The sequence below is a fragment of the Oncorhynchus mykiss genome, chromosome 15 (genome assembly GCF_013265735.2).
Source record: "Oncorhynchus mykiss isolate Arlee chromosome 15, USDA_OmykA_1.1, whole genome shotgun sequence".
NCBI lineage: Eukaryota > Metazoa > Chordata > Actinopteri > Salmoniformes > Salmonidae > Oncorhynchus > Oncorhynchus mykiss.
Window position 1 is genome coordinate 50,397,477 of NC_048579.1, and position 20,822 is coordinate 50,418,298.

Sequence of the window (20,822 nt, forward strand, 5' to 3'; positions counted from 1 at the left end):
CTGTGTGAATGATAATGCAGTTTAATCAGCTTCTTGATATGCCACATCTGTCAGGTGGATGGATTATCTTGGCAAAGGAGAAACACTCGCTAGCAGCGATGTAAACACATTTGAGAGAAATACGCTTTTTGTTGCTATGGAACATTTCCGGGGTGTTTTATTTCAATTCATGAAACCTGGGAACAACACTTTACATGTTGCGTTAATATTTTTGTTCAGTGTACATTCTTCATGGCATTAGCCATGGTCTAAACTCAGGTATGTGTGTTTATGTATGTGTGTGTACACTCTTAGGAAAAAGGGTTCCAAAAGGGTTCTAAAAGGGTTCTTCGGCTGTCCCCATAGGAAAACCCTTTCCAAAACCCCAAAAGGTTCTATCTGGAACCAAATAGGTTCTACCTAGAATTAAAAAGGGTTCTTCAAAGGGTTCTCCTATTGGGACAGCTGAAGAACCCTTCAAGGTTCTAGATAGTACCTTTTTTTTCCTAAGTGTTTGTGTGTGTGTGTACTACGAAGAGTTCAGGTGGGCCAGGTTACCTTGGCTGGGGAGGATCCCTTGTTTTCCCACAGACTTCTCTTGTTAGTCACATCCCCTGGCTTCAGATCCTGCAGAGAGAGACGGGAGGGATGGAAAAAGGAAGAGGGGGGGAGTGCATCAGTGTCTGTAGTCCTCGTCAACTCATATTCAAGACACACAATTCCAACAATGGCTGCAGTATTTGAGTTGAGGAAACAGAAATGCGTCAACAGTGGGGTTGTATTACTTTACAATACCTGAGGTGCTGAGAAAAGGGATGAGAGGAGAGGAGGCAGAAAGAGAAGTCCAGCGGGAAGAAGAAGGAAAAAAAGAGAGAAGGACTACCAGGCAGAGAGGTGCTGATCTCGCAGAGGAAATGAGAAACAGTCAGATTGAAGAATGGAAGAAGCTTCTAAAGGAAAGAAGACAGAAGAAAGAGCGACAGTCAGTAAAATATTTATTTCAGAAATGCAATTGTGTTATGCTCCGTTTAACCACAAGAGGGAGACACAGGTGTTGCAGTCACTTCAAGACATAATTTGTCAGCAGGCAGAGGCAGACCAGAGCAAACGTTCCCAGAGAGCATGTCAGTCACCCATATCAGAATCTATATTGGAGAGCGATCACGATTCATCAATCAAGTCTTTTACGGAAATTATTTAAGTGACAGTTACTTTTAACGTCCGTGCAAAACTACAGGGGTTCATAGCGGTTTAAAAAGCTACACGTCAAAGGTCGGCAACAGGTATCAAGTTACCGACCGTATAACCAGCCACACCACACCACTCACAACGCCCGGACCTTCTGCACTACTTCTTCTCAACGCCGCGTCACCATGGCAATGGCCCTCTAGCGGCCACATGGCGTATCACTACGCCACGGTCGATGACTCCTGCAGTGGTTATGGGAGTGGCTACCGTATGTATGTATGTAAGTTTGCATTCATATCTGTGCACCTATTCGAAAACAGGTCTGGGTGCCTGAACGTCTTAAAATAAGCACTGTCTGAAGTTGAAATATAGTCCAGGAGTAGACCACAGGGACTGGAGTGCATTCAAAATGGCACCCTTATTCCATGCACTATTTTCGATCAGAGCATTATGGAGTACTCTACAAGCGCTTTTCCATTGAGACTCACCCTCACACCAGCGGGGCGCCAGTGTTTTATGTTCATGTCAGGTCTTGAGTTATCATCAGTGTGACCCTACATTTGAGTCATTTAGCAGACACTCGTATCCAGAGCGACTTAGGGTTAAGTTCCCTGTTCAAGGGAACATCAACAGATTTTTCACCTAGTCAGCTCAGAGATTCAGACCAGTGACATTTTGGTGAGTGGCCCAACACTCTTGACCACGAGGCTACCTGCCGCCTAAAGACTTGTGGCGAGCAGAATCAACGACCGTTGCATCATTCAAGACTGTTGCTTTTAATTAAAGCAGGTTCACCATAGCCATGACTCAGTGAGACACGGGTGCCAGGCCGCGTAGATAGAAACAGAAAAGCCTGAGCCTTTTGGGTAAAATAATGGGATAAATGCGGCATATGGGCCCTGGTCAAAAGTAGTGCACTACGTAGGGAATAGGGTGCCATTTGAGACGAATCACTGGTATGTTGGAATGCATCCACGCAGCCCAGCATGGGAAGCAGCCTGCCTGACTAAATCGCTAAGTCCTCCTGATAACCTGCATGTGATCCATGGTAGGAACCGTGCCACATTTCATATTAAAACTAATACGTACTCTGACAATATGTGATATGTGCTTTTACAACACAAATAAATGACTGCTGTTAAGTGCTGTGTGTTTTTTTCCCTTCATGACTTCATGGTTATAACTCATCCACTTTGCTATGATTTGTATTTCAAATTCCCTGGGTGACGCTAGACTATTTTCTCCCAACACGGCACATCATCTTACTACTGCTTACAACCATTATTTGCAGGCAATTATTAATACATATACAAAAAAAATACATGGTAGCTAACAGCGCTTCTCAAAACTATTAGTAAATACTGTATAAAACATTAAGAACACCTTCCTAATATTGAGTTGCCCTCAGAACAGCCTCAATTCATCCGGGCATGGACTCTACGAGGTGTCGAAAGCGTTCTACAGGGATGCTGGCCCATGTTGACTCCAACGCTTCCCACAGTCGTGTCAAATGAGCTTAAGTCTGGTCTGATGAATACTTGCTTATACTACAGCCGAAGTGCAGGAGCAACACAGAGCTGGGGGCCGCACTTATAGTATGTTTCATAATGAGTGTCTGTTCGCTGTCTCCCTTGAAAAAAGACGTAGTTCATCTCAATTAAGGATTAGATGAGGTGCAAAGAGGACAAAAGCACTGTACAGTAAGTGGTGGCCGTGGAGACGACCTACCGCGGGCCTTCCTCCCGGCGTTTTGCTCTCGGGGGTTTTATTCAGCCAGTCGTTGATGCGGCCCGCCACACCTATCTTCATCCCAGCTGCTTCCTGTGTGGAGAGGGGGGTACAGAAAAACAAAAAGACACGGACAAAGTTCAACTTCAGCAGAACGCCCTGGGCAGCTCGTCATCGGGGATGAACAGGAAGTGGCAGTGAAACGAGCCCCTTCCTCTCTCTCAGCCCCCCCCCCTCCCCGGTCCTGACTTCCTCCCAAACCGCTCCCAAATGGAGTTCCAGAGTCCCCGTTGTTAATCCGGTCCCCACCTTGTACGTGCCCCCGCCGCCCCCGGGCGAGTTGAACACGTTGCCTTTCTCCCACATGGTCTTGATGTTACGTATCCCATCTGTCACCATTGGCAGGTCCACGGCACCGGAGCGTGGGGACCGCATATCCTTGTTCTGTGTGTATACATATACACAGAGACAGAGAGCGAGAGAGAGAGAGAGAGAGAGAAAAAGGAATGGGAGACTGTGTTAGTGCTGGATTCAGAGTGGGGAATGATCGATGTTGGCAAAGGAGAGAAGAGAAATGTCTAATTTTGCATTTTCATATCTGGTACTTGTGTTTAAAATGGGCTGGAGAAAGGAGCCATACAGAGTAGGCTTATAAATAAAGCATATTGTAGTATAGTATCATTAGCATTATCTAAAGCATGTACTGTAGCTTTTCGATTCAGAGCAGTATTGACATATACTCGATGTGCTAGATATGATCATCAGCAATGGTAACAGTTATACAGTCCCAGTCAACACAAGATGTCTTTCCAACATGTTTCTCACATTGTTCTCATAGGGCTCATTGGTAACAGTAGGTCTAGTCAGGTGATTTGTGTTGATGCGTAACCTCTGACCTGCGCAACAGAGGTGTACTGCTCCAGTCTGTTGTCAATCTTAGAGACGACAGGAGAGTGAGACGTCTTCACCGTGCTGCTCAGAACATACAACAACAGAATTAGCCAAAGGGTCATTTTATTACTGAACTGTATGACTTCACACTGAGAGCACCGGTTGTGATTCAAACAATAAATGGAAATGACTGTTCACCTTTTCTGTGCCGACTTGTTCAGAAACTCTGCCCTTTCACCAATCTGTAGACAGATCAGTGAATTATGCATCCACCATTTATTAGGCAGTAGCCACACACACACACACACACAACTCCCAAATACACACAGTAATCCCACATCCCACACACCATCCAAACACAGCAGCACCCTCCTTCTCCTCCTTTCTCCTGTTCTACCTTTCCCCCCCCCTTTTTTTTTTACCAGACCCATTACATCCCTGTTTAGACTGGGCTTTTCCTAGCCCAGCGAGACACAATGTGACTGACTGTTCTGTTCTCTACAGCACTAGCTACAGCTACTGTCACCCAGCCAGGAAAAGCAGAGAGCAGAGCAGCACAGGCCTTTTTCAGACCCTGCTCTGTGGGAACCTCGCTCCGACTGCTGTTTATGATATACGACAACAGGGCTGAGAGGGGGGGATGGAGCGTTCCTGAAAAGAAAAAAAACAACCATCCATCCCCGCTCCCTCTAAAAAATGAAATAAAAAAGGACCCTGCTTGGTCTCTAGCTCAGCTCTGCTACCGAATGTGGGTGTTGCTAAAATACTCCTCTCGACAGGAAATACCCCATTCTCAGGCTGCAGCAGCACATTTTAAAGAGCTCCCATTCCAGTGCGGGTACACTAATCCTATTAACCTAATCGGTTTCCTGCATCCTCCGAGTCTGACGTTCTTGAAGGGAGCAGCCCTCTTTATCTAGCCAACTGTGTTGACTCCCATTTGGAGCTTCTGGAACGTTGCATCCTAGCGCCACTACTCTGGAATACTTCTGGAAGGTTGCATCCTAACGCCACTACTCCGGAATACGTCTGGAACGTTGCATCCTAACGTCACTACTCCGGAATACGTCTGGAACGTTGCATCCTAACGTCACTACTCCGGAATACGTCTGGAACGTTGCATCCTAACGTCACTACTCCGAAATACTTCTGGAACGTTGCATCCTAACGTCACTACTCCGGAATACGTCTGGAACGTTGCATCCTAACGTCACTACTCCGGAATACGTCTGGAACGTTGCATCCTAACGTCACTACTCCGAAATACTTCTGGAACGTTGCATCCTAACGTCACTACTCCGGAATACGTCTGGAACGTTGCATCCTAACGTCACTACTCCGGAATACGTCTGGAACGTTGCATCCTAACGTCACTACTCCGGAATACTTCTGGAACGTTGCATCCTAACGTCACTACTCCGGAATACTTCTGGAACGTTGCATCCTAACGTCACTACTCCGGAATACGTCTGGAACGTTGCATCCTAACGTCACTACTCCGGAATACGTCTGGAACGTTGCATCCTAACGTCACTACTCCGGAATACTTCTGGAACGTTGCATCCTAACGCCACTACTCCGGAATACTTCTGGAACGTTGCATCCTAACGCCACTACTCCGGAATACTTCTGGAACGTTGCATCCTAACGCCACTACTCCGGAATACGTCTGGAACGTTGCATCCTAACGTCACTACTCTGGAATACTTCTGGAACGTTGCATCCTAACGCCACTACTCCGGAATACGTCTGGAACGTTGCATCCTAACGTCACTACTCCGGAATACGTCTGGAACGTTGCATCATAACGTCACTACTCCGGAATACTTCTGGAACGTTGCATCCTAACGTCACTACTCCGGAATACTTCTGGAACGTTGCATCCTAACGTCACTACTCCGGAATACGTCTGGAACGTTGCATCCTAACGTCACTACTCCGGAATACGTCTGGAACGTTGCATCCTAACGTCACTACTCCGGAATACTTCTGGAACGTTGCATCCTAACGCCACTACTCCGGAATACTTCTGGAACGTTGCATCCTAACGCCACTACTCCGGAATACTTCTGGAACGTTGCATCCTAACGCCACTACTCCGGAATACGTCTGGAACGTTGCATCCTAACGTCACTACTCTGGAATACTTCTGGAACGTTGCATCCTAACGCCACTACTCCGGAATACGTCTGGAACGTTGCATCCTAACGTCACTACTCCGGAATACGTCTGGAACGTTGCATCCTAACGTCACTACTCCGGAATACGTCTGGAACGTTGCATCCTAACGTCACTACTCCGGAATACTTCTGGAACGTTGCATCCTAACGTCACTACTCTGGAATACGTCTGGAACGTTGCATCCTAACGTCACTACTCCGGAATACTTCTGGAACGTTGCATCCTAACATCACTACTCCGGAATACTTCTGGAACGTCGCATCCTAACGTCACTACTCCGGAATACGTCTGGAACGTCGCATCCTAACGTCACTACTCTGGAATACTTCTGGAACGTTGCATCCTAACGTCACTACTCCGGAATAGTACAAGAGGATCGGAGTATATCCTCCTGTGTCTTCGTTACACTGGAACTACAGGAAATGTTGTCACAACTACGGTATGGTGACTTGAACTACAGGAACAGCACACGGGAGGAATCAACTAAAATAAATCAAACTACTATTAAATTGACTAGTGTGTAAGTCTGAATCAAACAAAAAGGTAAACAACTCACTCCACTGTAAAACAATAATGTTAACACAGACACTGGAATGAGTATAACCTCAGAACAATGCATCACACACGCATTAGCTATGAGTAGAACAACAACGTTGCCCATAGACACTGATCTAGGGTCTGGTTTTATATTCCTCTCTCCTAATGGTTCAGGTTTAGATATGGGGAAGGGTAATCTGATCCTAGATCTGTAACCTATGGGCAACTTCTACCATCAGCTGTACCTACAGTGAACATGATGACAAAGTAAAGCTGTGGAGAGGAATGGAAGGATGTTAACATTGACCAACAGACCAGACCACAAACGACAACAAATGGAAATAGATTATTACCTCAAAAATGATTAAAAAAACAATAAAACACAAAGTAAGACTATTTCAGGGCAGGTTTCAGTGAGTCCAGCCTGTGAGATGGGTATTTGCTAAACTTGTAGTAATTAGATTTTCTCCATTGGCAGAATAGTGAAAACCCCCATGAACATTCACTGCATGGGAGTTTATTTCCACAACACTGGAGCGTTTATTCACATAAGTTGATTATACACACTACTCCATGACAAATATTATCTTTATGGTGATAAGTTGTGGCGTTTCCAGTTTCCATGCCTTGTACGCAGTAGCAAGACAACAGACAAACTCACACAGACAGAAGACAACAGAACAGACACACTTATTGTCAACAACAATGACGCCGTAATGTTCCTAGTAAAACTGTCCTGTTACCTAGAATGAGGTGAAGTAAGAGAAGGTAGAGATTATGCCACCAAAAAGACTAAGAAGTACAAGCTATTATATGGGGCCCAAATGTTACAACTTGAGTACCTTTAAGGATCCCTGCAGTGTACTTGCTAGATTGATGACAGGGTTAAATCTATGTGACAGTATTCGAACATGGTCATAAACAGACAACACAGAGGGAGGTGACAGAGGTCAAAGGTCAGAAGTTGTTGACTAACCTTGAGGGAGGATCCTCTGGGGCTGAAGCATTTGAAGGGTTTGGCCTCTCCGTCGACAGTCTCCACCCCCATCTGCTGTCTCTTCTCGGCCGCCTCCGCCCTCCTCCTCTCTATCTCCTCCTTCATCCTCCTCTTCTCCTCCTGGGAGATGCGGAACACAGCAGAACGCTCAGTTATTAAAACGGTCACACACGCACAACCAGGAATGTACGCACACAAACGATAACTAATCGCGGGTATCTTCCTCTAAATTGAACTTTGGCCTAGTCTATAGATCAAAGCACTATTCCTCTAGTGAAAATACCTCTTTACAGTTTGTTACTGTATTACAGTCTGTTTCTTATTGGTACTGTACAGTGCAGTAGGGAAACACGATTTATATTTGATGTCCAACTATATCCAGGCTTCTCCCGCCCTGACACCAAACAGTCTCTTATACACCACAACATGAGACAACCCCATTGTTCAAAGCCAAGCACAGCACAGACCTGAGACCTGTCTGGAAATGACAGAAGCCGTGTCTGAAACGGCATCCTATTTCCCTATAAAGTGCACTACTTTTGACCAGAGCCGTATCCGCAGAGCCCTCATCGAAATTAGTCCACTTTATAGGGATACGGGATACCATTTGAGATGGAACCAGAGAAACCTGTCTGGATAAGACAGTACAGCACAGTAGACTAGGTAATTGGACAGTGAATAGTGCAGTGTCAAGCACAAGTGTGAACAGGCAAATTATGGACTGACTATCATAGCTTAGATATGTTAGGGTGAGGTCATATAGCAGGGGAAGAAGAATGATGGCCTATAAATGAATTATTATTGGGATTCAAATAGGGGTGCGCCGATAACGATGCAGTATATAGTAAGATCATGTCATGGTGAAGCAGGCAGGAATATGACATATAGCTTGTTATCTTCAACAGGTGGTATGACTACATCAACGGAACAGTCTTGAGATGAGGAGAGGGAGAGACGGAGACAGACAGAGAGAGAGAGAGAGAGAGAGAGAGCGCAGAACAGTGAAGGAGAGCGGCACAGAGAGAGAGAGAAAGAGTGAAAGAGTGACATCACTGCTAAAGAGACACTCCCCTTGTCCACTTCAAACCCCACCTCCTCTCTGTCCTTCTTCTCGGCCTCCTCCTGTTTCTTCTGTCTCTCCTCCTCTTCTATGATCTTCCTCCTCTCCTCCCTCTTCTTCTTCAGCGCCTCCAGCTCCTGCTCAGCCTCCTGCTGCTTCCGTCTCATCCTCTCGAACTCCTCGCTCTCCGCATCGCCACGGCGCCGTTTCAGCTCCTCCAGCTTGCGCTCCGCCTCCAGGTTCGCCGCGTCGTCCTGCTCCTCCTCCGCCCCCACCTCCGGGGAGCGCACGCTTCCGCGGCTGCGGGTCACGCACAGAAGGAGAGGTTAATGTCGTCACACAGGTAGAAAGACAGCTCACACGCACAAGCACACAAATGCACACGCTAAGACTCAGCCTGGCGCTGTCTAAGGTAACAGTGTGTCTAAGGTTTCACTCCAGCGCTTCCCCCTGGGGAGCTAGGATTACATGACCCATGTCAAACACAGCAGCTCTGCTCTAGAAACAAACCATGCTAAGCAACAGTGTGTTTGTGTGCGCTGGGATAAATTTGCCTTTCAATTACCTTAGACACCTTGGGCAAGACTCTCCCACCTCTCTCCTCCCCCCATATTTTGAATCATGACCAATGTAAAGCGAAGACCGCAGAGTGCGTGTGTGTTTGTGTGTGTGTACGCATGCGTGCATGTGTTGCGTGTAGCATTAAACCATTAGAGCACGTATGTCTCTGGCTCCTACCTCAGGGTCCTTTCTGTTTTTTTGTGTTTTGGAGGAGTCTCCTCGTGCAGACCTCCATTCTGCTTTTCATTCACCTGCAGGCACAGAACACACCCTGAGCACACTGAACTCTGGGAATGAAGGAATGCTCATGTCTGTGGTTGGGTGCTTCTATGTGACACCACACCATTCCAGCCAGGACCAGTGACTCCACTCTGTGACCCTGGCTTTGTCCAAAATGACACCCTGTCCTCCACTGGACTACTTTTGGCCCAAGTCTTCAAAGTAGTGCACTATGTAGGGAATAGGGTGCCATTTGGGACACACACCTGAGAGCAAAACCGGGGGTTGCGGAAAGTGAGTAGACATGACAACAGATGCAAAACACGGGTTTCACACACAACCTCTTCCCCACAGAGGCAAACATGCAGCTGAACACACAGTGACCGTATTGTGACCACTCAGTGGATGGCATGGCATTAAACTATATTAAAGATAATCACACGACTGGTGACCACAACCACACCTTATAAGGTGCAGCTCTGTAACCGTGGATGCAAAACCACACTGTGACCACATTTAGCGTCTAGAGAACTTCAATGTCTGGGAAACATTCATTTAGGCTACGCCGCTACTCTGCTCCATTGACAAAGGCATGAGGAGTTGTCTTCAGAGTTATGATACAGTATGATTTCGGATCAGATTTCGGATCAGCTAGACTATTATTTCGGAGACATTTGAGTTATCCAGAGATTGTCATGCTCCTGTTTCACACCTCTATGTTAAGGTCTTACCACATCCAAGCCGTTTTGGATTGTTGATATGTCACAGTCTTCCTCAGTCTCATTGTTCGGTGTCACTGTCGTGCCCTCTACCTCTAACTGATCTGGTTCCTCTACCTTATCACTTAATTCAGCATCTTCTTCAACCTCTGCCTCTGAGTCGACTGATTCCTTAACCTCATTTAAAACCACCGCTTGTTCTCCTGTATCTTCCTATGAGAAGGAACGGGAGTGTCACGTTTTTATCAAAATCAGATAAACGATCAGCAAACTCCAGCCACCAATCCAATCAATATATCCGTGGTCCTACCTCGTCTCTAGTGTTCTCGTCAATGGATTCCTATGGATAAATAAGGTACATTTTATGAATGAAAACATGCCGACGGAAAATGAAGTGAAAATGGACAGAAAAGTATAAAATAAGAATAGACTGACCTGTTCTCTCATATAGGATCGTCTCGGTTTCTCCTCCACAACCTCTTCCTCCTCTTCCTCTCCCTGCTCAGCCTCTTCCTCCTCCGGAGCAGCCTTCCCCTCCTCCTCCTTTCGGCAGTTCCGCTCTTCCACCTCTTCTTCGTTGTCTTGGTAACGGCCCCTGCGGCCGACGGACCTCTCATCCACACTATTCTCCCCGCTGCCGTGGTTACCGGCACTGCCGGGGTTCTGATCCTTCTCTCGCTCCAGAGCGTCCATCATCCTTTTCTGCCTGCGCTCCTCTCGTTTGGCCATGCGCTCCAGCAGGGCCTGCTCATCATCGTCTCCTCCACCCGAGGAGGTCACAGAGGAGGAGGACACCGACACAGTCTCGGTCACACTGAGAGAGCGATAAAAAGAGAGAGCGAAAAAAAAAGAGAGAATGTCACAGTCAGTTACACATTCAATCAATATCACACTGAGGGACAAAAACAGTAAACCACTGAATTCGCTCTGTGGTCACTGCTTCTGAAGTTAAACTACCCCTCTCTGCTGAACAATCCCCAAGATCAGGGCACCACGACACAGTCAATATGGATTTCTAAGAGGCTCATATGGACATCAACAACAGGGGAAATAGCATTTCAGCTCCATTTCCAGTTGACACGTCTAATCAATTTACCTCACTGAGTCTTCTGGCTTCCTAACTGCAGGTTGTTATTTTATCCACATGTTAGGTCCAACAGCGTAACTTAGGCCTACACGAAAGTTCATGGCTGCTTTTTTCATCCTAGCGACTAGCTACCTCCTTTGCCGAGCCTCATAGCAAGCTGACAGGATATCCATACAACAGAGTACGTTGGTCTGCATCCAACCCTCCAACCACCTCACACATACCCAGAGTTGAATACAGGCTGACAACACCGTTTGGCAGATGTTAGCACAGAACCCAACACAACCAACAATGGGCCGGGTTACGTGTGATCACAGGTCGAGACAATCCCTGACTTGTTCAATACCCACAGGATATGGCTGTGACCTCACAGAGAGAAACCATTCTCCACTACAACAGTGCATCTGTACTGGTGGCTGTCAGAGCAGCCCACTACTTCCAGTGTCGACAGCTGTACGGACCTCGACTGGACATGGTATGGGGGCGGACAGTAGGGTGAGCTATTTATGACTGATTGGTAGACAAAATAAGAGGGCCTCTGTCTAAATGATGTAAGTCTATGATGTCTGGGTTTCTCTACTGTAAAGACGTATTCTACGCTTTAGAAAGGCTACTAGCCGACAGTATGACAGCAACCCACCGTGCATCTATTCTGTTGAGAGAGTAAACTGTAAAAAAACAAAAACAGAAGAGGATAGGAAAGGACAGCTGACAGGAAACCTGGACAGGAAACTTCCTCCAGGGATGGCCTGAGCTGCATTCCAACAGCGGATGAGATCAGAGTTACACACCAAGGTTGCTATAGTTTTGTTATTTTCTATTCGTTTTTATTTCTACTAGATTTAAGATGTTTATTTGGTTCAAGTTTGATAAAAAATTTTTTACATCATTTATTTTCTGTTTCAGTTTAAGGGACAGAAGAAAGCCTATTTGTGGGAGGCTGGGAGCCATTTACGTGTTTAGTGTGTGTGTTTTGGGATGCCACTTATGCATAAGGTGAAGGGTCAGGTCATGGGTTAGGTTTAAAGGTAGACTCAGCGAGATGAAGTACAGTTGAAGTCAGAAGTTTACATACTTAGGTTGGAGTCATTAAAACTGGTTTTTCAACCACTTCACAAATTTCTTGTTAACAAACTATAGATTTGGCAAGTCGGTTAGGACATCTACTTTGTGCATGACACAAGTCATTTTTCCAACCATTGTTTACAGACAGATTATTTCACTGTATCACAATTCCAGTAGATCAGAAGTTTACATACACCAAGTTGACTGTGCCTTTAAACAGCTTGGAAAATTCCAGAAAATGATGTCATGGCTTTAGAAGCTAGACTAATTTACATATTTTGAGTCAATTGGAGGATATATTTCAAGGCCTACCTTCAAACTCAGTGCCTCTTTGCTTGACATCATGGGAAAATCAAAAGAAATCAGCCAAGACCTCAGAAAAAAATTGTAGACCTCCACAAGTCTGGGTCATCCTTGGGAGCAATTTCCAAACACCTGAAGGTACCACGTTCATCTGTACAAACAATAGTATGCAAGTATAAACATCATGGGACCACGTAGCCGTCATACTGCTCAGGAAGGAGACGCGTTCGGTCTCCTAGAGATGAACTTACATTGGTGCGAAAAGTGCAAATCAATCCCAGAACAACATCAAAAGGACCTTGTGAAGATGTTGGAGGAAACCGGTACAAAAGTATCTACATCCAAAGTAAAACGAGTCCTATATCGACATAACCTGAAAAGCCGCTCAGCAAGGAGGAAGCCACTTCTCCAAACCCAATATAAAAGAGCCAGACTACAGTTTGCAACTGCACATGGGGACAAAGATCGTAATTTTGGGAGAAATGTCCTCTGGTCTGATGAAACAAAAATAGAACTGTTTGGCCATAATGACCATCGTTATGTTTGGAGGAAAAGGGGCGTGCAAGCCAAAGAACACCATCCCAACCGTGAAGCACGGGGGCAGCATCATGTTGTGGAGGTGCTTAGCTGCAGAAGGGACTGGTGCACTTCACAAAATAGACAAAATAGATGGCATCATCAGTAGGGAAATATTTCCACATCTCAAGACATCAGTCAGGAAGTTAAAGCTTGGTCGCAAATGGGTCTTCCAAAAATGGACAATGACTCCAAGCATACTTCCAGTTCTGGCAGAATGGCTTAAGGACAACAAAGTTAAGGTATTGGAGTGGACATCACAAAGCCCCGACTTCAATCCGATAGAAAATGTGTGGGCAGAACTGAAAACGCATGTGCGAGCAAGGAGGCCTACAAACCTGACTCAGGTACACCAGCTCTGTCAGGAGGAATGGGCCAAAATTCACCCAACTTATCGTGGGAAGCTAGTGGAAGGCTGCCCGAAACGTTTGACCCAAGTAAAACTATTTAAAAGGCCATGCTACCAAATACTAATCGAGTATGTAAACTTCTGACCCACTGGGAATGTGATGAAAGGTATAAAAGCTGAAGTAAATCATTCTCCCTACTATTATTCTTATATTTCACATTCTTAAAATAAAGTGGTGATCCTAACTGACCTAAGACAGGGACATTTTTACAGGGATTAAATGTCAGGAAACGGAGTATAAATGTATTTGACTAAGGTGTGTGTAAACTTCTGACTTCAACTGTAGATGCACAAAGAAAACAGTAGTAGTGGGTCAATTCCCACAACAACAACCAGAAACCAGTTGTTGTCCCGTAGCTCCCACGCTGTAGCAGTGTGCAGCGCACCCGTGCACATTCGCAGATACTCTGTGTGAGAGCATCGTCTTGCATCGTGATCGTCTCGTTCCCAGACTGTGCCACAACGGGCGTTGGCCGGGAGTCCCATAGGACGGCGCACAATTGGTCCAGCATCGTGAGGGTTTTGCCGGTGGGACTTCACTTGGCTCATCGCGCTTTAGTGACTCATTGTGGCCGCCTGGGTGCCTGAATGGTGTTTCCTCCGACACATTGGTGCGGCTGGCTTCTGGGTTAAGCTGGTGGGTGTTAAGGAATGCGGTTAGGCGGGTCATGTTTCGGTGGATGCATGACTCCACCTTCACCTCTCCCGAGCACGTTGGGGAGTTGCAGCGATGAGACAAGATCCCCAAAAAATTGGGGATAATAAAATACAAAAAAAATATTAAAAATACATCAACAAAATTATCCAACAGTGATGACGTTTCTGCAGTTGCTCCTCACCGACTTCATCCTGCAGCCATCGTCTGCATTGTGGGAGGCTGTATTGTCAACCAATCATTAGGGTGTTTTTGTTTGACCCGCGCGAACATGACTGAAACAGGAACCAATTGTACGTGGTTTATGTGTTCAGTGGATATATACAAATAAATGTGATATTTGAGGTTCTCTACATCATTGACTGTACAACGTGTAACAACATATTACTACATTGGGATATTTTCTGTTTGGTGTGTGACATGGGGGTTAGATACATGTTGATTTCGACATTGTAAAGAAAACCTTTTCGCCTCGCTGTTGGAAAACCACATTGGTGTCCGACTTTCGGCTGTCGCAGATGCATCTCCCCCGACTTCACTCCTCGTCTTTCGTCTGCAGTAAGGTTGATTTAGCCTTACCACTCAAACCTTCCAAATATCTGCTGTGCTGCTCTTGGCAAAGCCATCTTGCCAAAAAACTAAAACTGAACATAATTCGTGATGGTTATTCTATTTAATTACTTTTGAAGTCGAAGATGATCATTTCAATTATTCAGTATAGTTTTTCAAACAGATTTGTTAATTTTTTTTTCATCAGTTCACCAAATTGTTTTTTGATGACTAGTTTTTGTTTCACTTTACTATAAGAACCTCGTTACACACACATCCATTATTAAAGGGGAAACTGGGTTCAAACCACAATCTCCTGCCCACCACAATACTGTTAGCCCCTGAGCTAAAGCCTAGGCATTATGTTTGGGAGCTAACACACGTCTTCAGGTCTTACCTGTGGCTGTTGGTCATCACCACGCTGTCACTGGGCTCCTCGCCTCCCATCCCTCTCATCCTCTCCTGACGTGCCCGGCGTCTACGCTCCCTTGCAGCCTCCTCCTCATCCTCATTACTACCCTGGAAGGCCATCCTGATGGAGGGAGAGAGGGGAGAGAGAGTAAGTAATTTTTTTCTCCCAGTGATGCTGAGAGTAAACCCTTCTTTCCTTAGACAGGGATCAGGGTATTTACAGTACAATATAAAGACTCATGGTGTCTTTTATCTACTTGACTCACTGTATTCTCACCCTACCCTGCTCTGCTTTACGCTACTGAGCGCAGACCACTGCTGCTGAGGTTTCACTTTTGACAGCCTGATGAAAACAGTGTCTGGAGATGTGGCTTGGCCAGCAATGAGAGGAGAGGACCCCGACCGTAACATGGCTGCTGGCCCACGCCTGCCTCAGCCCAGGCTCGGCCCAGTGGAGGGTTGGAGTGGTCGGGAGCTGTAGTGTGTGAAGGGCCGTAGTGTGTATAGTGTCTGTGTGTACACACACACACACACACACACACACACACACACGTGTGAGTCTGTCCATTCTATGTAGATTAATCGTCAATTTCATGAATCGTTCGGGAAAGCCTCTCCCCTAAAAGGTCTGAACCAACTTCTCTTCCAGCCTCTGTTGTTTGTGAGAAGAGCTCCATTCTGTCTGCCTCTGTGTGATCTTCAACATCACTGTCAGGCATCGGCTAAGCTAACATCATATGGTCGTTTGGCAGTGCGTACTGCATGTTATTGAAGCATGTGCAGTTAACATGTTAAGCAGAGTGGTTTTATGGGAGACTTTACAGCTTGCGAACAGCAGGCTCTCCTGCTGGGTAAACTGACTGAGGAATGTTGTTATAATTGAACACAAGACTCTGCTCACGCCCAAACTAAACCTGGGGGGACAGCGACACACCTCTCTCTCTCTCGTCATCTTACATCAACGATCTTGGGAATATTTTAGTTGAAGCTTGCATTGACGCATGCTTCAAAACGTGTAGGAACAAAGTACGCATCGGAGAACTGCCCTCTGTGCTCATACTCCGACTGCTCCGTGCTCCTATTTGCTACTCGGAACACATGAGTACGCGTGCATATTGTGAAACACCCACACTCTCTTTCTCTCCCTCTCACTTACAGTGCATGGGAGTGCATGTGCGTTTGAGTGCCAGGGAGAGAGTGTGTATGCTAAAAGGTCTGCACCGCTCTGCAATTTGATACGCATTTACAATTCCATCAGACTAGAAGCTCTATTCTAACAGTCTACATTGCTCTTCATGCTTAACATTTGCACATAGATGACTGGCTAGAAGTGCAGTTTTTTTTAAACATTAAAAAAAAGAAAAAGCAGCAAAGACCGACTCAACCTCTGGAGAATAGTATTGTCCCAGAAACAGCCCAAATGTCATGGGAAACTGAGACAACAGCCAGTCCTTAGTGGCACAGTGCAGTTAGTATGACAGTATCTCAGGGTTGACGATGCTTCATGGACAGTCCAACCAACTCTTAACAGCTTAGTTAGCATTCTTGTCAATCAAAACGCTTGGCTCTCTTGGCTCTAGACTGATGCACCAACGAAGGCCCCAATGCAATATCCTCATTCCTTATAGACCACATATCACTTCAGTACGGCCTCTCCTTCCATCAGAGAGAGAGAGAGAAAATAGGGAGAGATCTTATCCCATATTCAAGATAATAAATCTTCCTATCGCGTAGGAGCCTGACTTTGGCTAGCCAGCTTCCCTTGCAATGACAAGCATAACTTATGTCGGCCATCACGTGAAGATGTTTTCCTGGTGGAGTAAATTCTGTAGCTGGAGGATGAAGGTAATCGTTTTATTGCAAGTGTGTGAAATTTTCAACAGTAAAACACTTCCGCATTTGTTTTATATCTCGTAACCGAATTTGTTGCTGTGGTCTGTTTTTACAGTGTGTACAATAAAGTTGATTTAAGCCTAATGTTGCATTCAGTTTCCTGACTACTTGAGTAAGCACGAAATGTCCAGTCACCAAACACATTCGGGGAAAAGATTCCCATATATTTTCTTTACGACAAAATATCTCAGCAATGTCTGTGAAAACAACTTCGGAAAGCCCATGGGGAAACTACTTCTTCACCTCTACTGGACTAAAATGGAGAGAGAGAGAGAGATAGAGATTGAAAGAGAGAGTGCACAGGGAGGGGGGTGTGATTTACTGCCAAAACGTCTGGCCCATTCCCACGCTCGTCCCCGTCCTCCACTGTCTCCGCCAGGCCCAGAGAGCGCAGCGTCATTTCCCCTGTCCTGAAGTCTACAGACGTTCTTCAGGACCCTTGTGGTGTTATCAGTGGTCTATAGGCCTACATACCTTCTAACCTGCTCGTCAACCACCTCTGTAGCTCCTGCGCTTATTTCTGAGCAACTGAGTAAAGGGCAAGTACAGTGCTTCCCATGGTGAGAGTCACACTGGTGCACGAGTTCCTTTTGAGTTATAGCTTGACAATATGGGTCCTGTCGAGACACATTTCTTTGCATTATATACATTGTGGGGCAAAATTAACTTCCCTGAAATTGAGTGGGTGGGTCACAGGAGCACCAAAACGTGAGGGAACCAGACCACTGCTCCTACTGTTGTCCACCCAAATCTTTCAGAGCTGGGCAGAGGCCCTAACAGACACAAGCAGGCCCAGTGAGAGTGTATGGTGCAGGCTGCCGGTTGGGGAGGGCATGTTTGGAACGGTCCATTTACTGAGGATGGGTGTTATTTGGGTCTGTTTGGAACGGTCCATTCACTGAGGATGGGTGTTATTAAGGTCTGTTTGGAACGGTCCATTCACTGAGGATGGGTGTTATTTGGGTCTGTTTGGAACGGTCCATTTACTGAGGATGGGTGTTATTTGGAACGGTCCATTTACTGAGGATGGGTGTTATATGGGTCTGTTTGGAATGGTCCATTCACTGAGGATGGGTGTTAATAAGGTCTGTTTGGAACCGTCCATTCACTGAAGATGGGTGTTGTTTGGGTCTGTTTGGAACGGTCCATTCACTGAGGATGGGTGTTGTTTGGGCCTGTTTGGAATGGTCCATTCACTGAGGATGGGTGTTATTTCCTGGCCTCTCTGGAGACCTGACCTGCACACAGATGTGGAGGAGATGGGGGCAAAATGGTAGCTTCGCTTCTCAAAGGGCAGCACACTGACAAACACTGGCCTGCACAGAACTGTTTTGCATGTCATATGAAATAAGACAGAACTGCATAAAAGGGGTGTGACATGACAGTACACAGGACAGGGTTACAAGGTTTGGGAACATTCCAACAGAATATACTTTTTTAAAGGGGACAAATTAAAACCAGTCAAAACTTTCCTGTGTGTGTGTGTTACATTGTCATAGCAAAGCCCTGGTCAGTCACAGAGGGCAGAGGACAGTATGTGAAGTCCACGGTGCAGACCACCAACCAGACAGCTTGAGATCCCAGCTATATCGCTGTATGTCATTTGTATGTCATTTGTCACAGAGTGCAGTACAAAAAGCCCGGTCAGGTAACCCCTGGGTCCACAGTGACTAGAAACACAAACACTGCTTTCTAAACCACATTCTTTAGGGGAGATGTGCGGATGCCTTTACATTCATTAGACTGTGCTTGATTAATTCAATCAGACGTTAATTCCAGTATGTGCAGAGTATTAAACCCAGCAGAACTACACATTAGATGGTGAAGCGGAGTCCACCTTGGCCTGGTCGTCTATGGCCTGCTGGTGAATAGGACTGGAGCTTCACCTCTCTGTCAACAAGACAGATTGTTCTGTTCTGGACTGGGTCTGACACAATACAGAGCCACAAGTGCTGGGGAACTCCTAGGTCTCTCTCTCCCCCCCACACACACACACACACACACACACACAGAGAGAGAGAGAGGGAGAGCAGACAAGAATCTTGGCTCACCGGGCTAAGGGAGGCGAATGGAGCTCGTCAAGCCTTCACCACCTGATGACGGTTCAATCTGGCTGAAACCCTCCAGGACTTTCAGACCTCCATATTGCATGTACACGGGCAATACAGTAAACCAAGCATGCATGCATACCAGTGGAGGCTGCGGAGAGGACGGCTCATAATAATGTCTGGAACGGAGCAAATGGAATGGCATTAACCACCTGGAGACCATGTGTTGGATACCATTCTACTCCAGTCATTACCACGAGCCTGTCCTTACCAATTAAGGTGCCACCAACCTCCTGTGATGCACACACACACGCACACACACCTCCTCCTCCTCCAAGGCCTAACGACTAGGAAACAGCTCCTTGTGATCTCTACTAGTAAACACTTATAATGTAAAAGAGTTTGGCAGCCTTGACTGCAGATATTATTGTATAGACTGGAGTGCTCTCACTCCTCTGTGTATCCTCTCTCTATGCGTCTCTCTCTGTGTGTGTGTGTGGGTATGTGTGTGTCTGTGTGTGCGTTTTCTTTTTACATCATATTTGGTGATGGTTGACTCGATTAGTCCAACAAGACAACATGTTTTTTAAGAACAAATTCTTATTTACAACGACGGCCTACTCTCATTTGCAATGAGACATGGAAATATTGATTGCTACAGCATATTTGCAAAATATTATCGATGTAATCTTTTATCAATAACGTGAGTGGGTTGAAAATCGCGCATGGTCCCGCCAACTGAAATGACTCCTTTGACTAAGTAAACAGACGTGAACAAACTCCCATCGTGCCTACAGCTTACTACTCTTACTCGCACACAGTCTGTTCTCTCTGCCAAATTCCATGTTCTCCATTATAATATAAAACACTGTGGGATGATAGAAATAATATAAAACACGGCTGTTGTGAAATAGAACGACTGCATTGAGTTATCGGTTCAATCAACCGGTGTAGAGCTGGAGCGATGAGGCACACGCCCAAAGGTACGACAATAGACGCCAACGTTGCTGCAGAAGTTTACATTTGTTGTACAACATAATCACACGTCACAATTCAAATGTACAAGATTATTATATTCACTGGTTAAGTGGACTGGGAAGTATTTCCCCGCTTCCAGCCACATTACAGTATTTACAAATCAGGAGGACAATGTCATAGATGTCAAGTTTAAACAAACAAACAAACAAACCGCACAACAAAATGCTGGGTTAAATAGCGGACAGAACACACGCTGAGTTGTTTCACCCAACCAGTTGGTTTTACGCGCTACGAGCCATCAGGTCATAGATCAGAAGAAGAAGACTGGAGGCGTGGCTTTTTGATAGTTCTATTTGGCCACCCGCGAGAGTAAATGTCATTCCGGTGAATCTGTTCTGTTGTATTGTCAACACATGTTAAGAGTGAGCGCTGACACTTTTGTAGCTTGCCATTCAAAGCAGTAACATAGTGTCATCCAAGGCTTTACAGACTTGTTCAGGCTTGTTCAATAGCTCCTGTTTGCAGAGAGCACTTATCATATCTTCAGTTAATGTCACTGCCACATCTCTCAGTAAGGGATTGGACCTCCAGAGATACACATTTGCATATCCTATTGCCCATGATGCATATTCCAGTTTTATGATGTGTGTTGGCAGGTTAAATGACTGTAAGTATAATCGGGATAAGGGATGAAGCTACCCAGACAGGCTGAGAAAACTAAGCTCCTGGTAGTCTCCTATATCCTTGCTCCGTAAAAGGAGACATGGTTGAGGTGATCCATTTGAGGT

General features: G+C 45.8%; 1 protein-coding gene across 16 annotated transcripts in view; it reads right to left on the bottom strand.

Moving 5' to 3' along the window:
• The window catches only part of LOC110490253 (non-muscle caldesmon), a 53,641-nt gene that overhangs the window by 6,219 nt on the left and 26,600 nt on the right, over positions 1–20,822 (bottom strand). For 6 of the 16 annotated variants that reach the window (XR_005036116.1, XR_005036111.1, XR_005036110.1 and 3 more), the window contains 13 exons: positions 15,102–15,236; positions 10,496–10,874; positions 10,371–10,400; positions 10,073–10,273; positions 9,300–9,373; positions 8,594–8,861; positions 7,481–7,621; positions 3,985–4,028; positions 3,792–3,867; positions 3,205–3,339; positions 2,896–2,988; positions 775–929; positions 538–606 (listed from right to left, as the gene is read on the bottom strand). Coding sequence is in view for 2 of the 16 variants with exons in the window: in XM_036944546.1 (XP_036800441.1) it covers positions 538–606; positions 2,896–2,988; positions 3,205–3,339; positions 3,792–3,867; positions 3,985–4,028; positions 7,481–7,621; positions 8,594–8,861; positions 9,300–9,373; positions 10,073–10,273; positions 10,371–10,400; positions 10,496–10,874; positions 15,102–15,236 (1,645 nt within the window). In the remaining 14 variants the exon portion in view is untranslated. The remainder of the gene's footprint in view (positions 1–537; positions 607–774; positions 930–2,895; positions 2,989–3,204; positions 3,340–3,791; positions 3,868–3,984; positions 4,029–7,480; positions 7,622–8,593; positions 8,862–9,299; positions 9,374–10,072; positions 10,274–10,370; positions 10,401–10,495; positions 10,875–15,101; positions 15,237–20,822) is intronic. The other 10 variants (XR_005036114.1, XR_005036115.1, XM_036944546.1 and 7 more) reach the window with 5 other exon arrangements.